The sequence below is a fragment of the Suricata suricatta genome, chromosome 10 (genome assembly GCF_006229205.1).
Source record: "Suricata suricatta isolate VVHF042 chromosome 10, meerkat_22Aug2017_6uvM2_HiC, whole genome shotgun sequence".
Lineage (NCBI taxonomy): Eukaryota > Metazoa > Chordata > Mammalia > Carnivora > Herpestidae > Suricata > Suricata suricatta.
In genome coordinates this window covers 60522370-60550070 of record NC_043709.1, presented here as the reverse complement: position 1 = coordinate 60550070, position 27701 = coordinate 60522370, and the positions used below count along the sequence as shown (strand labels likewise).

At 39.6% G+C, this 27701-nt stretch overlaps 1 protein-coding gene across 1 annotated transcript in view; it reads right to left on the bottom strand.

Annotated features, from left to right (window-relative positions):
* The window catches only part of LOC115303518 (cyclic AMP-dependent transcription factor ATF-7), an 85057-nt gene that overhangs the window by 21018 nt on the left and 36338 nt on the right, over positions 1–27701 (bottom strand). Inside the window, exons 3-4 of the mRNA XM_029953311.1 lie at positions 5872–5968; positions 1500–1618 (exon numbers count right to left, since the gene is read on the bottom strand). Coding sequence (XP_029809171.1) covers positions 1500–1618; positions 5872–5968 — 216 coding nt within the window. The remainder of the gene's footprint in view (positions 1–1499; positions 1619–5871; positions 5969–27701) is intronic.

Genomic DNA, 27701 nt, shown 5'->3' with positions numbered 1-27701 from the left:
GCTCCAGGCTCTGAGCTAGTGTGAGCACAGAGCCTGATGCGGGGCTCGAACCCACGAACGTGAGATCTGACCTGAGCCGAAGCGGAGGCCTAACCGACTGAGCCACCCAGGCGCCCCTCAGTAAAGTTTTAGACTCAACAACATTCCCAGACACGGTCTTCTATGGAGTCTGTTCTTCTCATCAAGGGGAGGTAAAGAACACCCCTGTATGGGCAAAAAGAAATATAGAGATGCCCAACAAGTAAAGGCCTGGCCAACTACGGCTGGCCTCTCAGAAGTACCAACTGAGTTAAAATGGCAGTGGAAAAGACTTCAAGGTTTTAAAGGGAGGTTAATTTTCTTGACTTTGCCTATAATGAGTTTGATCTTAAATCCCTCATATCCTGGAAAAAACTATTTGATTTCCTTGTCTTGAGGGAAGGAGAAATGATGTCGGGGTGAAGGGGGGGAACGGATAAAGCAGGGAAGCTATAAAATAAAATCATACCATATAGGTTGAAGCAACTGAGAGATGACACACTGGAATCTCTCAAGAAAAATAACAATGGACTATGATTAGTCCAGCCATTTGAAAGCAGAATTACAAATACATGCCATTGGGTTTCCCTCCTTTCCCTCAGTTCCATAGGAAGCTATGGAACTTGGAAAAACCTCCAGGGGTAATTCTTACAAGGACAATTTAAGTGGTTTGAAAAAAATCATGCACAGCTCTCTTGATTGACCTGTTCTCCCCTTAGAAGGAATGAGCTCAGCATACGAAGGGATTCCAACATTTTAATCCTCTCTACAGTATCTATACTAAGTGGCCTACATACAGATGGACATACTTTGTGATAGCTTTCACCTGCTGGTCTTATTCCTATCTCTGGGCCACACAGAAGTTGAACCCCTCTTTTACATGAAAGCTCTTCATATATTTGAAGATTACAATTTGGTTCACATTAGATCTTCTCTTTTCCAAGCAAAACTTCTTCAGTTTCTTTGTAGGTTCCTAAAGTGACATAACATCCTTCTTTAAGTTTAGTGTCTTGATTATTACTAGAAAGCTACCTGAAGGTAAGAGCTACATAACATTGAAACAAAGAAGTGTCAAAATTCAATAAATGTTTGTTGATTGGATGACTGAAAACAGTTCAGGTAAGAAGAGCAAGAGATTTGATCCCCCAAAATGTTATCTCATAGGATCTGAGTAATTTATAATCTTTTAACATCTTCAACATACTCAGAAGAGAAACAATTTTTAAAAAATAGATTACGGGACTGATGTTGCACTGAATGGGCAAGAAGATTAATTTCTGGTAAAGACAGACTTGTGTGGACCCATCATCTGGACTCCCTAAAGTCGTGAAAGGCTACTAGGATCAGTGGGTACTATCTGGTTCTAAAGAACAAAGCCCATAATTTTGTCTTTAACCTATTAAGCAAATTATCTCAGGACACAATGAAACCAGCCTCCATCTGAACACTGCCAGTTTTTCAGCAAAAGTCCCACGTCTTGCCTTTTTTTCATCCTCATCTGCAGCTTTCTTGAATTCATGTTCAAAGGAGCTAGCTAATTCATTGAAGAGCCCCACCTCCTCACAATTCTTCAGGAATCTAGTCGGAGTAGGAGTTTGATCTGTAGACAGGAGAAAAAAAAAAAGCAGACTTTATTTTAGTTTTGTCCTGAAATTAAAACTTGAGAGTATACAGAGAACACATTTTTGTTCTTCTGTTTGGAGAGAGTCTCTGTGTTGCTGTTATGGAGCTTGAGCAGTGGAAGGCCAGTGCTAGGCCACCAGAGGGTGTCTGTGCTGTGCCGCCTCAAGGCCGGCTGAGGGAAGACAGAACAATGTTTTGTGTGACTATACGAGTAACCCCGCTTTTCCTAGAGGGTAGTTTCACCTCCCTCATCCCCCAACAAAACAAAACCACCAACCCAGGTGGAGTTTGTGATACCTCCAGACCTGAAAATCATAGACAGTTAAGTGACTTTTTGTCTTTAAGCTTATTCCCTGCTGTGTCTGAAGTAAGGAGGTATAAGCAGATGGATGTTAAAATCTGATGAGGAGGAGAGGAAACTGAGGGTCAGATGGCAGAGTTGGCTTGCAAAAACTGCCAAGTAAGAAATGGTGCCCTGTCTTTCAGTGCTCACTGAGGCAAGGGTCTGCTACCTTCTGAAGGTATTCCGGGCAAATCTAGGGGCTGGGGACCACGGCAGCAATATCAGGAGCTAGAAAAGGAAACTGCAAACAATAGAGCTCATTTCACAGAGATCTGGGCCCAGAGCAAATTCCGGAAACCAGGATATTAGGATTTAGATTTGCCAGCCAAAATATCCTCTCAGGGGCCGCACAAATCTTTCAACAGTGCCTCTGCCCCTGGGAAGAGGAAGCCAAGATCTGTAACCCATGGGAACTTTTCAAGCAACCTGAATTTTAGATTTGTGCTTCTCTCTCCCCATTCTGCTTTTCTGGTTTTTCTCTCATAGGTCAGCAGAATCTTGTTCCCTGGTCTAATGTGCTATTATGATGGTTTTTTTTGCCATGCTAGTCACCTCAGGGATTCATTTTATACCCTAAACCACTAAACGGAATGATAGATATAAAACAATGTTTAAATGATGTTTTAAGGAGACCAGGGATTAAAGTCACTCCTTCTAGCATGATCGATTGGAAATAGTCCACTGGGATTTTCCATGGAAAGAGCATTTTTTTTTTTTCAATTTAAACAAAACCTCTTCTGAATCAGTGTGTTTGGAAAAGTTACCACTACCTCCCAAAATAGTTTTAAAAGGTTCTCTGGCAGCTTTGGTTGGCCAGTGATGAAGCCACTTTCCCTCCATCCCTGGGTGAGTGGAGGTAATATCATCCTTTATGCTCAAGAGTACTTGAGTAAGGGCACACACAAAAAAATCACAACTCAAGTGAAATAGGATGGGGCAGTTAAGGGCACAGTGATGGCAGAAGAGGGCCTTTTGGTTCTCTGACCTAAGACTCATACAAACTTCTCCATTCCTGAACAAACAAGCAATAGCCTGAAAATATATAAGAAAACCCTTTGCCTGCTCTGACGATTCTGAAGAAATCAACAAGTGTTTACTGAATACTTTCCCTGTTTCTTGATGGTACATGCATACAGTTTTGGGTAAATTTGGGGGAGGAGAGGAAAGGAGTATAGGAATTCTGCTGAAATAGAAGACATGCCTCTTGCCCTACAGAACAAAGAGAATGTTTTCTAGTTGAGGAAATAAATATACATAGATAGCATCATAGTATATAGAAAAATAGGTGCCATGTGCAGTAGAGAATAAAATTATTATAGTAATTAAATGACAAATGACAAACTAGTTTGGAGGTTTCAAGAAGTAGGAGTTGAGCTGGGCCTTAAAGAATGGTTTTAACCAAGAGAAAGAAGATTTGGAGGTTAAGAGGAGTAAGGCAGGTGAAGGCATAGAGAGAGGAAGGGTATGGACACCATGTACAGATGAGAAGGAAAAGGTATGTCCAGGGTAAAGATAATGAAGTCAGGGGGAGCCCGGGTGGCTCAGCTGGTAGAGCACATGACTTTTAATCTCAGGGTTGTGAATTCAAGCCTACATTGGGTATGGAGCCTACTTAAAATGATAATTAAGAAAAAAGATAATCAAGTCAGGTATATAAATTATATACAAGGTTGAGTAGGTAGGGGTGCCTAGTTGTCTCAGTTGGTGAAGCATGCAACTCTTGATCTTGGGGTTATGAATTTGAGTCCCACATTGGGTGTAGAGATTACCTAAAAATAAAATCTTTAATGGGTACCTGGGTGGCTCAGTCAGTTGAGTGTCTGACTTCTGATTTCAGCTTAGGTCATGATCTCACCGTTTGTGGTTTCAAGCCCTGTACTGGGCTCTATGCTGACAGCACGGAGCCTGCTTGGGATTCTCTCCCCCCGCAACCCCCTGCCTCTCCTCCACTTGCTTTCCCTCAAAACAAATAAACATAAAAAAAAAAAAAAAATCTAGAAGTGACAGAGGACCATTAGCATTAGTTTTAAAAAAATCAAACCAGGGGCGCCTGGGTGGCTCAGTCGGTTAAGTGTCCGGCTTTGGCTCAGGTCAAGATCTCATGGCTCATGTGTTTGAGCCCCTCATCGGGCTCTGGGCTGACAGCTGGAATCTGCTTCGGATTCTGTGTCTCCCTCTCTCTCTGACCCTCCCTGCTCACGCTGTCTCTCTCTGTCTCTCAAAAATAAATAAAAAACAAAACAAAAAAAAAACTTAAAAAAAAAATCAAACCAAATCAGATCTTTTAAAAACAAACAAAAAACGAAGTTGGGCAGGTAGGCTAGGTTACAGAAAGCCTGAAAATCCAAATATAAATACACTTAAAGTAAAATAGGAGGAGTGCCTGCGTGGCTCAGTGAGTTAAGCATCTGACTTCAGCCCAGGTCATGATCTCCTGGGTTCATAGATTCGAGCCTCACTCCTTTGGGTTCTGTGCTGACAGCATGGAGCCTGGAGCTTGCTTCGGATTCTGTGTCTCCCTCTCTCTCTGTTCCTCCCCTGCTTGCACTCTGTCTCACTGTCTGTCTATCAAAAATAAAGAATAAAAAATAAAAAAAGATGAAGAAAACAAAAGAAAACAGGAAGATTTTTTAAAAGTTTATTTTGAGAGACTGTGTGCCTGCATGCATGTGTGTGTGAGTGTGGGAGGGGCAAACAGAGAGGGAGAGAGAGAATCCCAAGCAGGCCCCACACTGTCAGCTCAGAGCCTAAGGAGGGGCTTGATCCCATGAACTGTGAGATCATGACCTGAGCTGAAATCAAGAGTTGGATAATCAACCAATTGAGCCACCCAGGCATCCCTTCCTCCAGGCTTTCTTAAGGATCATCAATGACAATGTCCCCACTCATGACCTTTTCTAGGAATTATAATCTATGAGCTCCTAGCAAAGTGGCTGGTGGACACAGTAGCGATTCAATAAATATCTGCTGAATTCACAAGGAATAGGAGATCTATAATGGCAAGTTCCTTTCTTCACACATAGACGTATGGAGAAGGAGGTTCTCTCTTTCCCTCACTATATTCTGGGTTGCATTTTGGCTAGTAATACTTAGAGAAATTGTGCCTTATCTGAGTTATTAACTTATGTAATAACCACCAACAAAATCCCCTATTGGTTAAATACTGCAGTAAATTTGCTTAACCCAGGCTAAATCAGAACCCCTCCTAGTATCAAAAAAGGTCCAGTTTGGTTTGTATGTCTGTCTAGCTGAAAATGACACAACAGAGTAGTTGCTAAGGATACTCCCTTGAGAATGGCATACGTAAGAAAGCCAGTATCTAAAACAATCGGCGAGAGGTTCCAGGTCACCCCAACTGGCTTAGAAGAGTCCCATTGACTAAATGTCTTGTTTGAGCTTTGGAAATGTGCCTTCGACGCTGTCTGGGTTCACGAGGCAAGTTGAATTTATGAACTGACAATCAGCCGGCTTAGGGGAAACTGACACCCAGTGGAAGGGAAGCAGCCAGGCTAGATTGGCTTTCTTGCTTTCTTTTGTTCACCCCTTCGCCGTGGGTAGGGAGAAATGTCAAAGGCATCTTTTGTCTGTAAATCTTCCAAAGTCTTAATAAAAAGAAGGCAAGGAGGGAATACACTGAAAAAAGCCAAGACAAAACCTCAACACACCTACCCTCAAGAACCACAGAACACAATCTTATATTCAAAACAGAACGGAGGGCACAATAGAAACTTGGGAGCTTTCAGTGTTTCTTTTTCCTGATTAAATGCAGATCACATCAGAGCTCTTAATGGGAAAAGGGGAGTATAGCTCCCAGTACATCTGGTCCCTGGTATTAATCTTAACTGTCTGGTGATACCAAGGCACGTGGCTTCTGGGGCAGCAAATACCTGCAATGATGACTGAGTCAGTTCGGGCTGGGCCAAATTTCAATGTCATCTCATGCTTGTGTTTATGAACTGCCAGGTGGTCCTCGTTTGTAAATCTCTGAAACGAAACAGAAACAGAGATGTGAAGAAAAATAAGCGCTTCGGTGCCCTTTGACAATGTCCTATAAGTATCCTGCACTAAGGATTGTCCCTGGACAGGGGGACTGGAGAGGGAATAGAAAGGAGAAAGAATTAGAGGTGATGGAAAAGGAGAGGAGCTGGACGAAAGGAAAAAATGGGGAAGGAGAAAAAGAGGCACTAGGAAGCTGGAAGGAGAGAAGAGGAAGACCAGGGCACCAACTGCTCTATAATATCAGGTCCAAACGAGAGAAGTGGACAGATTGCTGGTGAAGTGGGGTCCAGGCAGGAGGCTCCAAATGAAAAAAACATTTAGGCAAGGCTTTCAGCAAACAAGGGGAAAATAATTTTTAATAATAATAATAAAGAGAGAAGAAGGGAAAGGCTGGACATTCACTGGTCATCACAAAAATAGGAAATTCAGAGTGAAGCTCTCCATGGTGGGGCTGAATTGGACTATTTATGAGGGGGCTAACAGGGAGATAAATTATGCAGGATTAGGAGAAACATTTAACTTCCTGGCCCCCACAGTGCTGCAGCAGGCGCCTGCCAGCTATTTGGCTCAGATTTTTAATGAGCCAGGATGGGGCTGTAGAGGACAGAGGCCCAATGGCCAGCCAGTAATGGCACAACCAGCCCCATCGGCCAAATGCTGTCTCCCCTCGTCAGGCAGCCCGCCTGGGCTCCGTCAGCCATAAAGGGGCCAGTGCAACGCTGCTGGCTATATAATGACAGAATAAAGATGCAGGCAAAAAATTTTTTTTGTTAGGGTGGGGAGAAGTGTGTAGGCAGGATGTGGGAAGGGAAAAGGAGATTGTATACAGATTTTCTTTATTTAGGGGGTTGGGTGAAAGGACAATGAAAAGGTGAGGCTAGGTATGCCTCAGTTTACGACATGTAAGACAGGGTTACTGGACAATAATTTATGCTTCCCCTCCTTCTTGAGAGTGGGGGAGGTGAAGAGAACAGATGAACAGCAGTAATTCAAAGAATGATACCCTCAAAATTCCCTTTGAGGCTGGCTGGCCTGGTTCCTTCATTAAAACAAGCCTGCAACACAGTAACAGCTTGGACGCTGGGTTTCCTACAGCTCCCTCACCAGCCAAGCTCTGAACCATGGTTCTATTTGTCTTTTTGTTTCTAAAAATAATGACTGGTTAGCCCCCTCTTTTTCACTTTCCTTGTTAGATACATACACACTTCCCACCAAACACTTTAGCTCTTTTTCCATGGTGCTTCTTGGTGCTTGACTGTGGACCAGACAGGAGTTAGCCTCATCCACCCCAGCTCCTATCCAGTTAAGAAAGTGACACTGAACTTTAAGTTCCTTTATTTTATATCTCCCCCCACCCCCAACTTGCTCTGAGCCCTATCACAACTAAAGCTAGCTTACAGTGTAAAATCCTTCCAGGCGAAGGGAAAAGTGAATTTTCATATAGAACCAAAATGTAAACCATCAAAAGCCTGCCTGAGTGATTTCAGATGGATAAGGATAAAACTGAATAAAGCGTGGGAGAATTTTGCCAACAACTTTAGTTTTCTCTGTTGTTGGTTAATATTAGGGCATCAATTGTTTCCTTCACAGATTTTTCCCTAAGGAAAAGAGGGTGAGGTTGGGGGTGAAGAAAGGAGAGAATAGTCTATTAACCAGGGGTATGATTTCAGTAGGTTAAGTAAGTCACTGTTGAGATTCTGGGTTTCCTAGGTAGTTGGTAAAAAGAAGTAAGCGGATAATGAACAAAGGCTAAGAGTAGAGAGAGAGGGAAAGAGAGAATCCCAGGTAGGCTTTGCACGTCAGTGCAGAGCCAAATGTGGGGCTCGAACCCATGAACCATAAGATCATGATCTGAGCCAAAGCCAAGAGTCAGACACTTAACCAACTGAGCCACCCAGATGCCCCAAAAAGCATCATTTCAGTGAAGAGTAGTGAATTAGGCAGAGGTATAGAATTTCAAAAGGTATTGGTAACGTTCTAACCATCTTTCAAAAAGATGTTTATAATAAGCACTTCACAGAAATTTCATGTGTAGCCTGAAAATTTGTGCACAATGTTCTAGAATCTAGAAGAATGATTTTCAAGCAAAATTCCTTTTCTACTGTCAGAAGGCAACTCTGCTCACATCTGAGCTGAAAGATTTTAAAACTCTATCAGGTTTTGTGCCGGTCAGGATCACTTAATATTTTAAAAGGCAACTTCACAATTCTGTTAGAATTGTGCTCCACAGTCCTGACTTATTTGTCCTCTAGCTCTTACTCCTCTCTGCTGCACATCCCCTACCACAGCTCCCTTCCATGCTGCCCTGTTCCCCCTTGAGCTATTGAGCTATTTATTTTTTTCCAAATCAAAAGCTGGGGTCTGAAAAGAACTGAAGATGGCTGAAGGGATTTCCTACCAATCGGCAGCAGCTCAGAGGGTTTGATAACTGTGAACACAGATAGGAAAAAATTGTATCTTTAGTCTCACTAAACTCTGAAATTTATTTAGCATTCCTAACTCATAATAGAAACCACACATATTTTCTTATCACATATATCAAAATATCATTTGTACTCATCACTACTTTGAAACTATGGTAGTAGACCCACCACTAGAATTTGTTATCTAATGCATTAATTAAAAAGCACCCATATTACATTATCAAATATTTTAAGAATATTTCAAAATAACTGGTTTCCTTTATAATCCTATGTATTTTACTTTACTAATTAAAAAATATTCTGAGAAGGAGTTCACAGGCTTCACCAAACTGTCAATCGGGATGATGATACCCCCCAAACTAAGAATCCCTGACTAAATCAGCTAACGCACTTCAGAGGAGAAGGCAAATGGGCTGAATTTTAGGAAGCAGGGCACTGGCCTGGGCTCTCCCTATAATTACTAATACAATTTTTTTTAAGTAGGCTTCACACCTCAGCGTGGAGCCCAACATGGGGCTTGAACTCATAACCCTGAGATCAAGAGTCAGAAGCTTAACAGACTGAGCCATGCAGGCACCCTTCTAATACAATTTTTATATGACTAGAGTAAGAAGGGGAGGATAAAAGTATGCTAAAGCTTTTTATCAAAGTGAATGTCAATTTGGCTATTATGTTCATTGTTCCTTTTATTCTCCTTCATTTATTAAAAGTTAACCCTTAGGGGGTGCCTAGCCAGCTCAGTTAGTTGGTGGAGAGTGCAACTCTTGATCTCGGGGTTATAGGTCTGACCCCTACACTGGGTGTAGAGATTACATAAAAATAAAGTCTTCAAAAAATTAAAAAAAATTTAAGTTATTAACCCTTAAGAATTCTCTAGATCAGTCTTGAAATGCATGCTTAGGAAATCCACCCCTCTGAAAGCAATTTCTCAATTAAAATATCTGAAAGCATTAAGTGATAAAAAATTTTGACCTTATTACACAGATTATTCTACTGAATTAAAATGAGTGGAGGATCTCCCAAAAGGATTTCTGAATTATTGCCCACTTAAAAATCTAACTCTCCCAATTGTTAATACCCTTAATGGGTCTTCCTTTGTTCTTTGGTCTCACCTATGACTAAGGTTTTGGCAAAGAGCCACTCGGGGAACACTCACTCTGGTCATAGGGTAAATAATGATAATGTTCAAGGAATATGTAGATACCAACAATCTTTAAGACAACAGAGGGCTGATTATCATTCAAAATGGAAACTGAAGAATGTAAGTCATACTGGATCAAGAGGGCAGTTTTATATGCCTTGGAAAGAGGATTTGTATAATAACTACGGTTTAGCATCTAATTTGCTCAAGTAAATGAATCAGGGCAGTTTATTGGCATAAATGGATGAGGAGAAGTAGTATGTGGTAATGTGCACCCTATTTAGAGAACAAGATGATTTAGCTCTGCCTTATTCAATATGGTAGCCATTAGCCACATGCAGCTATTGAGCACTTTAAATGTGGCTAGGCATACTAGAAGTCAAAACACACACTGATTTTCAATGACTTAGTACAAAAAAGAATGTAAAATATCTTGTTAATTTCATGTTGACTACATGTTGAAATAATAGTATTTTGGATATACTGGGTTAAATAAAATGTTTTATTAAAATTAATTTTACTTATTTACTTTTAGTTTTTAATGTGGTTACTAGAAAATCTTAAATTACATATGTGGTTTGCATTAGATTTCTTTTGGACAGCTCTGATCTAGATAATATCCTCCAAGATCTGATGGGAATTTTAATCATGTGCCAGTCTTGAGTCTTTCCCCCGAACCCATTTTCTCTAAATACAGTTTATATTATATGGCAGTGGTTCTTAAGCAGGGACAACTCTGACTCCCAGGGGACATTTTAGCAACGTGTGAAGACATTTCTGATCACAACCAGGAGATGCTACTGGCCTCTACAGGGTAGAGCCATGGGATGCTGATAAATATGCTGAAATGCACAGGCCAAGGCTCTAAAACAAAGAATTATCTGACCCAAAATATCAACTGTGTCATTGTTAAGAAATTCTGCTACACGGTAATAGGGAAAGAGAGAAAGAAACAAGGGGGGGAAAAAGGCTGTTTTTTAGTTTCCCTTGCCAAACTGCCAACACATGTTTTTGGATCTAAAACTTGGAAGGGAAAAAACAGGCAGAAAACTCCCAACATCATTTTATAAAATGGCTGATGTGCTACAGATTTGCAAATACTTAGGATAGAAAAATTAGGAAGACAGAGACAGAAAGCACTATAATTGGGAGAAGAAGAAATTAAATGGAATTCTCACACATTGTCTTGTTAGTTACAAAGAGGTAATACAGAAGAAGCAAATCAAAACAGTTTTGGCTACTTTTGATTTTTACTCCCCAATGGAGATTTTCTTAGTTTAAGAAATGTTAAGAAACATAAAATGGAATGTAAGGGGTATGAGGAAATTGATCTGAAAACTGGTTATCAGTTGTGGAATAGGCAGGGAAGGTATAGGTTCTTACTAACAATTTTCTACAGGAGATCTTTGCTAAAAATGCTTTCTGTTTCTAGAAGTTTCAGCTTCGCCTATCCTTCTTTGATAGTAGAATCTGGAATCCTATCTACTAGCAAACTGACCAAATGAACAGAACTAAGTAAAGACTACGGAATGGCCTGAAGAACAAACAAGGATGGTGGGAACTGTAAATCAGAAATACACCTGGGCAGCTCAGTTGGTTAAGTGTCTGACTCTGGCTTAGGTCACGATCTTGCCGTTCCAGAGTTCAAGCCCCACATCAGGCTCTATCTATGCTGACAGCTGGGAGACTGGAGCCCATTTCAGATTTTGTGTCTCCCTCTCTCTCTTTCTGCTCTCCCCTGCTCGCTCTTTATCTCTCTCTCTGTCTCAAAAATAAACATTTAAAGAATGAAAAAAGAAAAGAAATACATCTCAATGAAAGAAGTCTTAAGATTTAAAATTTTTTAGGGGCAGCTGGGTGGCTTAGTGGGTAAAGCATCCGACTTCAGTTCAGGTCATGTGAGTTTGAGCCCCCTGTTGGGCTCTGTGTTGACAGCTCAGAGCCTGGAGCCTCCTTTGGGTTCTGTGTCTCCCTCTCTCTCTGCCCTTCCTCCACTTGTACTCTGTTCCTCTCTCTCTCAAAAGTAAACAAACATTTAAAAAAAAGGATTAAAAATTTTTTTAATTGATGTAGATCATGTACAAAAAACAAATATTAAGTGTACATACAGCTCAATGAATTTTCATGAGTAAATGCCCACTGTGATTACAACTTAGATGAAGACATGAAACATTTCAGGCACCCCAGGAAGGCTTCTTCATATCCCTCTTTTCTTAAGCTTTTAAATGAAATGATTACATAAAACCGTATAGTACCTGGCATACAGCATGTACTTAAGCTAGTTCTCTACATTTTTAGTCTCCAGGTAGACAGGTATTGTAGTAAAAATTAGTTTTTCTTTGCAGAGTAACTCTAAACAAGTCAATGTTTAGAGAGAGTTCTTTTCTTAATCCTGTTGAAACTAGTCTCCCAGAAACTTTCTGAAATAACAGCATTTAACAGAACTGAAGAGAAGGCTCAGGGCAAAGGAGAGCTCAAGCCAAACTAGAGCTAAATTTTTGCCTTCTGACTCTGAGCCAGGCACAAGCATATGGGCATTAGAAATATAATAGTTTCAAGCTAAATCCTTGGTAAAGTATTGTGACCAATGAAATTTCTGTGCAATATGCACTCAAACCCTAGCCAAATTCATTCCTGAAATGTTGTTTTTGGCCACCACAGCTCAAGTTTCCATGTGGATTTGTCTCACATTTAAAAATGCTCTTATGCCCTGATCTATGATTAATACAAGTCCCTTTCCTTGTTTTAGAAGAGTAGACTGGGGGAAGGAGACAAATGAGAACTCTTTAGTTAATTAGGAAATGAGCCCTGAATGCCTAAACTATCAAGGAACAATACAAGGAACTGAATTTATGTTTGTGATAGTCTGGAAATTCATTTATGCTGAAACTGTATCTATCCCCTTCTCCAAAGTGTCTCGGTTTGGCAGCGCTGCATGGACAGAATAGCTTTCTTTTATTGCAGTATCTATAGATGGACATATTTTGATGAAAAAATAGAATGAAAAAGCCATAGAAAGCCTAAAAACTATGGGGAGCAAGCTCTAAAATACAGTGATATCACTGCTACACAGGGCAGAAAGAATAACCAACCTTTTTATGAACATTATTCAATCTCTTCAATCGATCACATATTCTGAAAGGAGAAACCAGGAGATCTGCACAGTCTTAATAATGCTTCTCTCCCTCACTGCAGTGCTTCTATTTCCAATGCAAGGGATGGTTTGTGTTTGGGAAAGTAGGGAATGGGAGAAGGGAAAGGACTAATTATACACACCTCAAAGCCAACATAACTTTCATTTGTACCTTAGTCAATCTTAGGCTCCTGTTCTCTACTTCAAGATGCTATTTACTAAATGAGTCACACATCCTGCTTTGAATGCTTCATGGCTCTTGAATGAATCATTTCAAAGTACAGAATTGTTCAACAAATAAATACAGCCACAGCAGTGGCAGCTCACAGGCATTATGTGTGAGCAAGGTAATTTATAGAGGATAAGTAAGAACAGGAAACTTCTTCCCAAAATACTCCAAGAGAAAATGTTGTCAGGGAAGTGCAGGAGGACAAACTAAAGGGAGGAAAAGAAAAACCCACCAAATTGTACACAGCGTTCCCTTGCCCATAGATTGAGGAATTTTCTGTTTGGGGAAGGCTATTTAAGTATCTTAAAGAGAAAATTCTATCAACTGACTAAATTAGTCCACTGTAAAAAGAATGGGTTTTAAGAAAAGAGACATTATTTGATAGTTCACTTAGCAATGAAGCCATCTAGTACTAAAAACCAAGGGCCCTATTCATTTGTTGGTGGAAGTATCCCAAGCACCTAGAACAGTACCTGCACACTGTAGGTACTTAATATTTGCTGAATAAGTGCCAATTAACATATATCACTAAACTGCTACAAAGGATCCCCAACTTATAAAGCTCTTGTTCTATGTGCACAATGGTGGCAGAATTTTCAATACCTATATCCAAAAGGAGTTGGTATTAAAACATTTTTTTTAATGTTTATTATTTTTGAGAGAGAGCAAGCACGTGAGCAGGGGAAGGGCAGAGAGAGAGACATGGAATCTGGAGCAGGCTCCAGGCTCTGAGCTGTGAGCACAGAGCCTGGAGTGGTGCTTGAACTCATCAATTGTGAGATCATGACCTGAGTCGAAGTTGGATCCTTAACCAACTGAGCCACCCAGGAGCCCCAAAAAGAGTTGGTATTTTAAATACTAAACCTTCCCAATGGAACTAGAGGCTGGTCCCATTCAGGACCAAGAATATATATATTTTTAATGTTTATTTTTATTGGGGGAGGAGAGGGGGAGCGAGGGAGGGGGAGGGAAGGGGAGGTGGGAGAGAGGAAAAGTGGGGGGCGGCAGAAAGAGAGGGAGACACAGAATCTGAAGCAGGCTCCAGGCTGTAAGCTGTCAGCACAGAGCCCAAAGCATGGCTTGAATTTGTGAACCGCGTGATCATGACCTGAGCTGAAGGTGGACACCTAACCGTCTGAGCTACACAGGCACCCCAGGACCAAGAATTTTCTAATGGGAGGAGCTTAGGATATGAAAGAAATATCATTTCAAAAATTAAGGCAAGAAAAAGTCAAAATGGCAACAAAGGGGATTTAAATCACTGAAAAGAACTTGTTTGATTCTGAGAAGGGGGTTGAAATCATTCTCAAAGGAGACTTACAGGAACATAAAATGCATTAGTTTTCTGGACCTCTTGTACTTTTAGGACTTTATTTTTGCCTATTCCACAGATACTTTCTATACAGGTCATTCTGTCTACTGATCTGCAAAGTCTACTTGTTTTCAGTTTGTGTCCCCATACAGTTTGCCTATTCTCAGCCATGTCTTCCTCTCTCCCTTCTGTTTATTCAAATCCTACCATTTTTTTCAAGGCCCAGCTGAAAATTTTTTGGTATTTTTTTAAAACCTCTCTAACAATTCTTTAGTAATGTATGTTTCCTAAATGTGTATGGAACTTCAACAGTTTGTACCACATAATTTAGAATTTTGGTCTATAAGGCCTCATAGTTTTATCCTTTAAAGTACACTGTAAACCACTAGAGAGTTAAAAATGTATCCCACATGTCTTCTTTTTTATACATTTATTTATTTTTGAGAGACAGTGAGACTGAGTGTGAGCAGCAGAGGGGCAGAAAGAGAAGGAGACACAGAATCTGAAGACAGGCTCCAGGCTCTAAGGAACTGTTCAGCACAGAGCCCAATACAGGGCTCGAACCCATGAACAGTGAAATCATGACCTGAGCCAAGGTTGGACACTTATCGACTGAGCCATCAAGGCGCCACTATCCTACACTTATTGTTTACCCTCCTACCTGCCCCATATTGGGGCTTGGTCCAGTGGTGAGCATACAGTAGGTGTTCAGTAAATACCTGTTTGAGTGGCTGGGTCGAGTTTTATATAGTGGTATGAGAGTAACTGTTCAAAAAGTTTACAAGCTTTGAGTCCAAAGACTAACAGGGCACACTTTCAGAATAGTGTGACGCCTTTCCATCTCCACTTCCAAAGTATACTTCACTATGTATCCTCTCCACTATTTTGCTGGACACCAGATTCCCTTTATTACAGAAAGGCCTCTATGGCAATTTCAGCGTGCTTGAATTATACTGGTGTTGTATGAAAGGACCCTGGTACCATGCCTTACGGGTCAATTTACTTTCTTTAAGTAATGGAGTGCCTTGCTGAACTTTATTTTACTACCAACTAAAATGCTCGATGCAAAAAATGTCAATTTAGAAACAGCATCCTTTTTTTTCTTCACTCCCCAAACCACTAGTAGTAATTTTAACCACATCCTTTTAAGCAGGTGTTTGTTTGTTTTTTTCCCAGATCCCAATTACTTGAATTTTATAGGGCACAATATTAGCATCCCCCAGGAGTCAAGCAGTGTCAAAATCTTGATTTCTCCTTTTATAAAATAGTGTGCCTTGGAGTATCTGACAAGAAGAAAAGGAACATTCCAATCTAGTCAACAAATCAGTTGGCAGGGGGAAGAATATTAAAACCACAACTAACACTGAATTGCTGGATCTTCATTGTTAAGATAGGAGATTAACATCAATGCTTACTCTACATTATTCAGATTAATGATAGATTAATGATAATACAACTATTTCTCTAAGTAGTGTAAGGTTTTTTTTTAATTCTTTTTTAAAAAAGTTTATTTATTTTGACAAAGTGTGTGTGTGCAAGCGAGTGGGGGAAGGACAGACAGAGGAAGAGAGAGAATCCCAAAGAAGCTCTGTGCTATCAGCATGGAGCCCAACACGGGGCTCAAATCCATGAACCATGAGATCATAACCTGAGAAAAAACTTAAAGAAAGTAACTGACTGTGCCACCCAGGAGCCCCTAGGTAGCAGATTTTTTGAACACTCAGCCTGATTACTCATTTTAATTTAGGTTCTTTATTCTTTCCTTTTGTTGATGACAATGTGAAATATCATGACGCCAAAGGTGACGTCTTGTGTCAAGTAAGTTGCAGGTGCACAATGTATCAGCAAAATAGAAACTGAGCTCCCAGGGTCATATAGGCCATTTCCAACAGGGACTGAATAGTGTAAGACAGAGGGTGGCAAATATAATTTATCAGTTTAAGTTGGGAAAGGTTAGGTATTTTGTTTTTAAATTCTGCTTGTTGCTCAATACAGTTGAGAAATATAATTTTACTTCAGGTTTCAATAGATTTAGCCAAAGTTCTAGTTCTCTCAACTTCTTTTTCTATGGGCTTCTCTAGGATCACAGTAAACTAATAAGCATAAATCTTCTTCTTCTCTCTCTTTTTAAATTTTTTATTGTGGTAAAATACACATAACATAAAAGTTACCATGCTAACCATTTGTAAGTGTATACTCAGTGATATTAAATACATTTACACTGTTGTGTGACCATCACTACCATCCATCCCCATAACTCTTTTCACCTTGTAAAACCAAACTCTAAACTTACTAAACAATAACTTCCCACCGCCTCTTCCCCCAGTCCGTTAACCACCATACTTACTGTCTTTACGATTCTGACTATATAAGTGACTATATATAAGTCTTTTGTGACTTATTTCACTTAGCATGTCTTCAAGGTTCATCCATGTTATAGCATACTGCAGAATTTCCTTCCTTACTAAGGCTGAATAATATCTCATTTATGTATATACCACATTTTGTTTATTCATCAATCAATGATGGACACTTGGGTTGCTTCCATGTTTTAGCTATTGTGAATAATGCTGCTACAAATACGGGTGTATAAATATGTCAAGACCCTGCTTTCAATTCTTTTGGGGACATACCCAGAAGTAATTCTATTTTTAATTTTCTAAGTAGTCACCATACTATTTTCTACATTGGCTATCTCATTTTTATATTCCCATTAATAGTGCATAAGGATTCCAATTTTTCCACATCCTCATCAACACTTTTTTGTTTTTGCTTTTGTTTTTTAGTAGCCAACCTTAAGGGTGTGAAGTGGTATTTCACTGTAGTTTTGGTTTGCATTTTATTAATGATTAGTAATGTTTAGATCTTTTCATGAGCTCATTAACCATCTGTATATCTTTTTAGGAAAAATGTCTGTTCAAGTCCTTTCCCCATTACTCAATCAAGTTGGTGTTTTGCTGTTGAGTTTTTGAAGTTCTCTATATATTCTGAATACTAATCTCTTATCAGATACATGATTGGCAAATATTCTCTCCTATTGTGTGGGCAGTATTTTTATACTGTGGATGTTGTCTTTTTTTTTGATATGTCATTTTATTTATTTTATATTTGTATGTAATTTATACATTTTTAAAAGTTTTTATTGAAATTCCAGTTACTTAACACACAACGTAGTATTAGTTTTAGGTATATAATAGTGATTCAGCACTTCCCTTCGACACCGTGTGCTCATTACAAGGGCCCTCCTTAATCCCCATCACCTGTTTAACCCATTCCTCCAACTTACCTCCAACAGTGTCTTTCTCTTTTAATTTTTATTATTTTCTAAAATTCTTTTTAAATATGCTCCATGCCCAACATGGGGCTCAAACTCATAAACCCATGATCAAGAGTTGCATGCTTTACCAATTGAGCCAGCCAAGCACCCGACAGTGTCCTTTATTTTTTTATTACTGTTAATTTTAAGTTCCTTTATTTATTTTTGAGAGAGAGACAATATGAGTGAGGAAGAGGCAGAGAAAGAGGGAAGCCCAAACAGGCTTCATGCCATTCGTGTGGAGCCCAACATGGAATTTGAACTCAAATCATGCGGCGCCTGGGTAGCTTAGTCAGTTGAGCATCCATCTTCGGCCTAGGTCATGATCTCAGTTCGTGGGTTTGAGCTCTGCATCAGGCTCTGTGCTGACAGCTAGCTCAGAGCCTGGAGCCTGCTTCTGATTCTGTGTGTCCCTCTCTTTCTACCCCTCCCCTGCTCATGATCTGTCTCTGTCTCCCCCCCACCCCGAAAAAATGTTAAAAAAAATCAAACCAACAAACAAATCATGAGATCATGACCCAAGCCAAAATTAGGAGTAGGACACTTAACTGAGTCACCCAGGTACCCCTCAACAGTGTCTTTTAATGCACAAAAAATTTAAATTTTAATGAAGTTCAGTATATCTATTTTTTTTGTTTCTTACCTGAGCCTTTGGTGTCATACTTAAGAAATCATTACCAACTCCAATGTCATGAAGTTTTTGTCCTATGTTTCTCTTCTAAGACTTTTAGTGTTTTAGGTCTCACATTTAGGTCCTTGACCCATTTTGAGTTGATTTTTATATATGGTGTTAGGGAGGGGTCCAAATTTAATCTTTTTGATGTGGAGATCCAGTTTTCCCAGCACCATTTCTTAAAAAGACTGTTCTTTCCTCCACTGAATGGTCAAGAACCATTTGACCATATGTGAGGAATTATTTTTGGAATCTCTACTCTATTCCACTGACCTATGTTTTTATACCAATACCACAATGTTCTTTAAAATTTCGGGGGGGGGGTTATTTTTATTTTTGAGAGAGAGAGAGAGAGAAGAGAGAGAGAGAGAGAGACAGCATGACCAGGGGAGGGTCAGAGAAAGAGGGAGAAACAGAATCCGAAGACAGGCTTCAGGCTCTGAGCTAGCTGTTAGCACAGAGCCCGACGCGGAGCTTGACCCCACGAACTGTGAGATCATGACCTGAGCTGAAGTCGGACTCTTAGCCAACTGAGCCACCCAGGCACCCCAATACCACAATATTCTGATTGCTATAGCTTTGTAGTGAGTTTTGAAATCAGGAAGTGTGAGTCTTCCAATTTTGTTCTTTTTCCAAGATTGCTTTGGCTATTCAAGGCCCCTTGTGATTATATATGAATTTTACGATGGGTTCTCTATTAAAAAAAAAATCATTGGATTTTCATAGGTATTGCATTGAATCTTATTGTTTTGAAGAGTATTGCCATTTTAACAATATTAAGGCTTCCAATCCACGGGATGTTTTCATTTCCTTAGGTCTTCTTTAAATTCTTTCAGCACTGTTTTGCAGTTTTCATTGTATAAGTCTTTCACCTCCTTGATTAATTTAATTTCTAAGTATTTTATTCTTTTTGATGCTACTGTAAATGATTTTTGTGTAATTTGGATTACTGACTAGAATCCTTTCATTGAATCTTGCAGGACTCCCTTAACCATTTCTTGCAGGGCAGGTCTAGTGGTCATGAAATGAACTCACTTTCGTTTATCTCAAGTGTCATAATTTCTCCCCTACTTTTGTTTTTAAAGATTTTATTTTTAAGTAACCTCCACACCCAATGTGGGGCTCGAACTCACAACCCTGACATCAAGTGTCATGCGTTCCACTGGCAGAGCCTGCTGAGCACACCCCAAGCTAACTTCTGAAGGGCAGTCTGGTTAAACATAGGATTTTTGATGGGCAGCTGGTTTTCTTTTAGCATTGCGTGTATCAGCCTGTTGTCTTCTGGCTGCCAAAGTTTCTGATCAGAAATCTGATAATTGAGGATCCTTGGTATGTGATGATTCACTTCCTTTGTGCTGCTTTCAAGATGCTGTCTTTGTATTTTCACAGTTTGCTTATAATATGTTTTGGTCTGGGTCTCTTTGAATTCATCTTACCTGCACTTTGTTGAGCCTCTTGGATGTTTACAAGTCATGTCTTTCATCAAATTTGGAAAGTGTCAGCCATTACTTCCTGAAATAGTCTCCCTGTTCCTATCTCTCTCTCCTCCTAGGACTACCATAATGTGTATGCTGGTCCACTTAATTGTATCACACAGGTCCTCCAGGCTCTGTTTGCTTTTCTTCAATCTTCTTACTTTCTGTTCCTCACACTTGATAATTTCCATTCTCCTATATTCATGTTTGCAGATTCTTTCTTCTGCCTGCTCAAATCTACCTTCAAATCCCTCTAGTAAATTTTTCATTGCAGTTACTGTACTTTTCAGTTCCAGAATTTCTTCAGTTTAAGTTTTCTATCTCTTTATTGGTATATCCATATGATGCACAAACTCTTTTCTTAACTTTTGTCACATCTTCCTTCAGTTCTTTGTACATCTTTAAGATAGCGGTTTTAAAGTCTTTGTCTAGTGGATCTGCCATAAGGTCTTTTTTAGGGAATTTGTTATTTTTTTCCTTTAAACAAACCAGATTTTGATGTTTCTTTGTATGCCTTGTGGTTTTTTTGTTGTTGCTGCTTAACACTGGGCATTTATTTTTAAGATTTTATTTATTTGTCTTTATTGTTTTTTATTTACATCCAAGCTAGTTAGCATAGAGTGAAACAATGATTTCAAGACAAGATTCCTTAATACCCCTTATCCATTTAGCCCATTTCTGCTCCTACAACCCCCTCCAGTAACCCTCTGTTTGTTCTCCATATTTAAGAGTCTCTTATGTTTTATCCCCCTCCCTGTTTTTTTTTATTATTCTTGCTTCCCTTCCCTTATGTTCATCTATTTTTTATCTTAAAGTCCTCATATGAGTGGAGTCCTATATTTGTCTTTCTCTGACTAATTTCGTTTAGCATGATACCCTCTAGTTCCATCCATGTAGTTGCAAATGGTAAGATTTCATTCTTTTTGATTGCTGAGTAATATTCCATTGTGTGTGTGTGTGTGTGTGTGTGTGTACACACCACATCTTCTTTACCCATTCATCCATCGATGGATATTTGAGCTCTTTCCATACCTTGGCTATTGTTGATAGTGTTGCTATAAACATTGGGATGCATGTGTCCCTTTGAAATAGCACACCTGTATCCCTTGGATAAATACCTAGTAGTGCAATTGCTGGGTCATAGGTAAGATTTTATTTTTAAGTAATCTCTACACCCAATGTGGGGCTCACACTTACAACCCTGAGATCAAAAGGTGCATGCTGCACTGACTGAACCAGCCAGGTGTCCTGAATATTGGGCATTTGAATCTATTTAATAAAGTAGTAAGTTCGGATATCAGATTCTTCCCATTCCCCAAGCCTTGATGATTTTTGTTATTATTTTTGCGATTTTGGTTGTTGTTGGGTATCACTGTGCTGAGGATCAGTCTGAGGTATAAACTTGGTATCTTCTTAGGACTTTTCTGAGTCTTTGCCTGGGCACGCACAGTCACTTTCTAATTTTCTTATATATGCAGTTGTCTTCTGAGGGCTCTAGTCTTTAATGTCTGGCTCCCAAATGGGGGAAAAGTGAGGAATAAAGTCAGGATGGGGGGGGGTGCCAGCCCTTTAAATCCCTTGAAGTCACTTCAGCCAGATGGGGAGGGGCTTGCAACAATGAGGTGAGGTGCAACAAAAATGGCTACCTACCTCTCTGTCTACACCTCTGCAATCAGATCTGTGATCTGATCAAAGCACAGATCTAATATTTGGAGGACAGGGTCCTTTCTGGACATCTTCGCTCCCATATGCTGTGTACAAGCTACTCCAAGAACACATACACAGCTGCCTCACTGCTTGCTGGGGTTGGGGAAGAGTAGCAGCTACTGTGCTGAGCTGAAATTAACTACAATTAATCACAATTTACCTTCTAATCCTTTCCCCCCTGTAACCTACAAGGCTTTAACAGACTCCAGAACTCTCAAATAGTTACATCAGACAGATTCTGCCAGTACAACTGTTGTCTAAGAGGGGAGACAGATTCCTGGTACTTCCTACTCTGCCATCTTCTCAGAATCTGTCTCCCTCTCAATCTCTCTCAGTAGTATTCTCTTGTGACTTTTCTCCAGTAAGGCCATAAACTAAATTCTGGGTCCAGTGACTTTATTATTAAAATTTTTTTTAATATAAGTTATTGTCAAATTGGTTTCCAAACAACACCCAGTGCTCATCCCAACAAGTGCCCTCCTCAATGCCCATCACCCATTTCCCCTTCTCTCCCACCCCCCAATCCACCCTGTTTGTTCTCTGTATTTAAGAGTCTCTTATGGTTTGCCTCCCTCCCTCTCTCTCTAACTCCACCCCCCAGGGTCTTCTGTTAAGTTTCTCAAGATCCACATATGAGTGAAAACATATAGTATCTGTCTTTCTCTGACTGACTTATTTCACTTAGCATAATACCATCCAGTTCCATCCACATTGCTGCAAAAGACCAGATTTCATTCTTTCTCATTGCCACGTAGTATTCCATTGTATATATAAACCACATCTTCTTGATCCATTTGTCAACTGATGGACATTTAGGTTCTTTCCATAATTTGGCTATTGTTGAAAGTGCTGCTATAAGCATTGGGGTACACATGCCCCTATGCATTAGCATTCCTGTATCTCCTGGGTAAATGCCTAGCAGTGCTATTCCTGGGCCATAGGGTAGTTTCTATTTTTAATTAACCAATGACTTTAAAACTGGAAATCTGCATGGTTTATCAGGCCTCTTTGGTCCTGAAAAGACTGTTGTCAATTATTGCCTGCACACGGGATTGTCATATTAATGGAAAGGAGACAGGGAAGAGGTAATAGGTTTGAGCAATACACAATTGGTTTTTTAACCCAACCCCCATTCTGAACCCCTTGCTTGCCTCCCACTACAAAGGCTGAAAAGCCGGTATCCACTTCCTCAGACTCCCATACAGCTAAGATTAAAGCTGTCACACAGATTAGGACACAAAAATTCACTGGGGGTTGGGATAGAAGACTGCACTTCTGGGAAAGCCTTTGTTTCCTTATAAAAGGAAACTAAAAGAGGAAAGTTCCTGATACTACTTTTTTTCTTTTCTTGCTCATCCTGTGACTTGAGGAAACAAACTTGAGATTAAAAGGTAAATGCTAAAAATGGTGGAGCAGAGAGGCAGAAAGAACCCTGGTCCTTAATAACCCTGCTTAGTTGATCAAACAGTTCTAATTCTACACTTCTTGTGTTATAAGTGTTCACAAAGTTTCAAGCTACGGGAAATAGTTACAGCTTAAACCATTTCTAACCAACACATGATAGTTTTTAGGATATATAGATTCTTCCTCATTTTCTATTTAAGGAACTTGGAAATGGAATATGGAAGACAGTATCTCATTCTACATCTTCATGAATATTTACCAGTTTTACCTTAATGTAGAATTCCATTCCACTTTCATATAGCATATCAAATAAATTACTTCATCTCATCATTACCTATTGCCACAAGGTTCCTTACAAACATTGGCAATATACTGTTTGGGCTTTAGGGAAGGACAAAATGGTAAGAGAGAGGCACTTTGTCACGCGGCTCTTGAACCTGAGGCTGTTAAAGATCCTCATCAGTAACATGGAATTTTAAGTTGACCCATATATTCTTATTCCTGGCTGCCCTTCCCCTCAAATACTTAATGGCTGGCTCTGTATTAAATGCCAGGGCACTCTTGGGAACTATACTTACGACTGAACAGGATGTCTGGGTGGCACAGTTGGTTGAGTCCAACTCTTGATTTTGGCTCAAGTTATGATCCCAGGGTCATGGGATTGAGCCCTGCATTAGGCTTTGTGTTGAGCTCTTCACTGGGCGTGGAGCCTGCTTAAGATTCTCTCCCCCTCTGCCCCTCTCCCCCAATCACGTGCTCTCTCTCTCTCTCAAAAAAAAAAAAGAATGAACAACAATAGATCCATTATCTTTCTTTAGATAGATTAAATGCTCAACAAACTTTAAGGAAACAGTGCCCAGGAGCAGAGAAATCCCAGCAGTAATTCAGCAGGGGTTCGTCCTTTGTCAGTTACATGGCTAACCGCTTTCTCCATAGCTCTGGCCTAATGGTAGACCTTTTAGTATTTTACTTTCCAGATGTAGCTGGTTAGTTGGGGTACTATTAAAGTTTAGTTCTTAACGAAACAGGGAAAAGTTTTTGGGTCAAAATGATTATTACACAGTCCTATTAGGTTCTTTTGGTCATTACACATTTATATTTTTCAATCTCCACTCTCTTCCCAAATTCTTATTAGGATATTACGAAGTATAGAGCCCTTGAATAAGACATCAAACACTTTTATCTTCTATTTTGCTACACAATAAGTATTGTCATGCCTGGATCTCACATATGGGTAGGAAAGACAAGATAGAGTGTGAACAGTGTGGATCTTAACCATCAAAGTCAGGATAATCTACAACATTGTGTTTTTCTCTTGGGCTGGTGAAAATTTCATTAGGGAAAAAGAATAAACACTTCTTGATAATATAGGAGATTCTGAATGCTGACAACAAGTTGAGTAGAGCATGTACGAACCACACTACAGAGCTACTATAGCTAACATTCTGCCCCTTTAAGGACTTCTACAATTCAGTACTGTAGCAGTTCAGCCAAAAAGAAAAAAAAAATTGAACCTGAAGGAGAGACAGAGACAGAGAGTAAGAGAGGGAGAAAGCAAGGCAGGGAGGAAAGAATGAGGAAGAGAAAGGGAGGAAAAAAGATAGAAAGACAAAGATATCTCAGTCTCCAAAACTCCAAAAATTGAGTGTTTCAATGATTGGGACAAGCTTACAAGACTACACTTACTCACTCACTCACTCATTCACTCTAAAATGACTCCAAAATACAGCATTATGTTTTTGTTTTAAACAAACTATCAAATTTTAACTGTCCACAGCCTTAGCAACTACAGAAGAGGTTTATAGGCTAGTAAAGAAATAGGCAAAGATTCAAATGGCTTGACAGGTCTCTTGAATAAACCAGAAGCTTGTAAGATGTACTGATTCTACCTTGTGATCCTAATTTGATGCAGAAACTCTTACCCTCTTACTGATACATTTAGCAGATTGACTATCTTTGGGTCTAACTTGCAAAGCCTTTTAAAACCAAGCAAATTGGAAACTGCTTATATTTTGATTTTTTTTTTAAGCCATAAGAGATATATATTTTTCGGAATGCTGGCCACTGAACAGAGGTCTGCATTAGAAGAACACAGGCCGGCAAGGGAAAAGAATGGAACCTCTGCTGCCTAACAGTGACACTTAGCCACATGCTTCTTCACTATCCTAGTGATCCGATACAGCAGCACCGCCAGACGCTGGGGAAACTGCCCCTGCCAACCCTTCCAGCCTCATGTCCTGCTGCTCTTGTCTCAATCTGTGCTCCATTAACACCAAGCTACCTGCAATTTCTCTCCAGGTACCATGGTGTCTCCTTCTTCTGTGTCTGCTATTCTCTTATGTGTGGAATATTCTTCTCTACCTTCTGTCTGGCAAAAAACAAAATTATTTTTGGCAAATTTTTACCTATCTTTCAAAACTGGTGAAAACATCATCTGCTCCAGGAAATTTTCCCTGATGCCTACCAGTCCTCTCTGAACTTGCAAATACTTGTTTTATTACATTTATCATATTATAATGTAACTACATTTTTATATGTGTCTGATGACTTCCCTATGAGACTGTGAATACTTTGATATCTTTCATCTTTCTGTCTCTAGTATCTAGCATGGTGTCTAACACTGCAGATATTCAAGTATTTTATTTTTAATTTTTAAAAATACAATTTATTGTCAAATTGGCTAAAATACAGTGTGTATGGTGTGCTCTTGGTTTTGGGGTGGATTCCCCTGGTTCATCACTTACGTACAACACCCAGTGCTCATCCCAACAAGTGCCCTTCTCAGTGCCCATCACCCATTTCCCCCTCTCCCCCATTCCCCTCAAGTATTTCTTTTTTTATTATTAAACTAAGCCCACAAAAGCTAATGAGAGTCTGACTGAATTGAGAAAATTATTCATAGGCTAGTTTCTGGAAACCTGTCCCCACTCTTAACTCAAAGTTGGAAATGCTGGCAAAATGCACAAAGGGAAATGCCTTTAGTTCTTATAACAGATCCTTTGTGTACACCAAGTCTCTCACTAGAGACATTGGTGAAAATCCATATTCAATTTTTGATTGTGGTCTAAAATGATAACAAATTGTTCTAATTATATAGAACCTCCCATCCTATTATATTAGAATGCATACAGACCAGGAGGTGCTAATGGGATCCTATTAACCTTCCCATTAACTAACTATCACATTACAACAGCCCCATCTGTTAAGGGAAGAGAGGAGAGAAAGGATAAATAAAGGCCATTAAGCATACTGATGGGTGTCAAGGAGGAATGAAGACTCTGGTACTCCTAGTCCTCACTTCTTGTAACAAGTCACTATAACAAATGACAGATTTCAAGCACTTTGTGGTAGGCTGATAATGGTTCCAGTATTAGTTTGCTAGAACTAACCTGAAACAACAGAAAATTGTCTCACAATCTCATAGGTCAGAAGTCTGAAATCAAGGTGTCAGCAGGGCTGGTTCCTTCTGCAGATGTGAGGGAAAGTCTGTTCGACGCTTACCTCCTAGTCTCTGGTGGTTTGCTAGCAATCTCTGGTGTACCTTGGTTTGTGGTGGCATAACTCTAATCTTTACATGTGTCCTTCCTGGGTGTACATTTGTGTTCAGTTTCCTTGTTTTATAAGGATATCAGTTATATTGGATTAGGGGACCAACCTACTCTAGTATGATCTCATATTAACTAATTATATCTATAACAATCTCATTTCCAAATAAGGTAACATTCTGAGATACTTGGGGTTAGGACTTCAACATGTAAATTTTTGGGGACACAATTCAACCCATAACAGCTGACACAGATATGCTCATGTCCTAATTCCTAGAAACCACAAATGTTACCTACATGATGACTGAACAAAAGATTTTGATATGAATACGTTATCTGAGATGATGCAGCTAGGTGCTCAATGCTATCACAAGTATCCTTATAAGAGCAAGACAAAGGGAGACACACAAAGAGCAGGTGATGTGAAGATAGAAGCAGAGACTAGAGTGATGTGGCCATAAGCCAAAAAATGTTGGCAGCCACCAAAAGCTGGAAGAGTCAAGGAAAGGATCTTCCTAAGTGTCTCCTGAGGGAATATGACTCTGCTCGTAGCTTAATTTCAGACTCCTGGCCTCTTGAACTATGACCATAACAAATATGGTAGATATCAATCCAACTATATCAATAATCACTTTAAATGTCAAGGTCTAATACACAAATTAAAAGAGACTATCAAAGTAAATCAAAAGACAAGACTCAACTATATGTTGTTTATAAGAAATCCACTTTAAATATAAAGACACATAAAAATAAATAAATAAATAAATAAATAAATAAAGACACATAAAGAGCAAAGGGATGGAGAAAGATATACCACTGTAACAATTTCCAAAAGAGGAAACTTCAGAGCAAGGAACATTATCAGCAATAAAGAGGGGCATTACACAATAACAAAGGTGTCAATAATTCAAAACAAAACAATCCTTAATACCTCTGTGCCCAACAAGAGAGTGTCAAAACATGTGAGGCCAAAACTGATGAGAAAGAGGAATAGGTGAATCTACTATTATAGTTGGAGACTTTAACACTGCACTATCAGAAATGGACAAATCCACCAAGCAGAAAATCAGTAAGGACACAGACGAATTAAGAGAACCATTAATCAACTAGATATAATTGACATCTATAGAAAACTTCATCCAAGAATAGCAGATTACACATTCTTCTCAAATTCACATGGAAGACACATTCACTAAGACAGAGCACATTCTGGGCCATATAACACACCTTAAAATTTTTAAAAGAACTGGGGCACCTGGGTGGTTCAGTCAGTTCAGCGTCTGACTCTTGTGTTTGGCTCAGGTCCTGATCTCATGGTTTGTGAGATCAAGCCCCATGCTGGGCTCTGCACTGGCAGCAT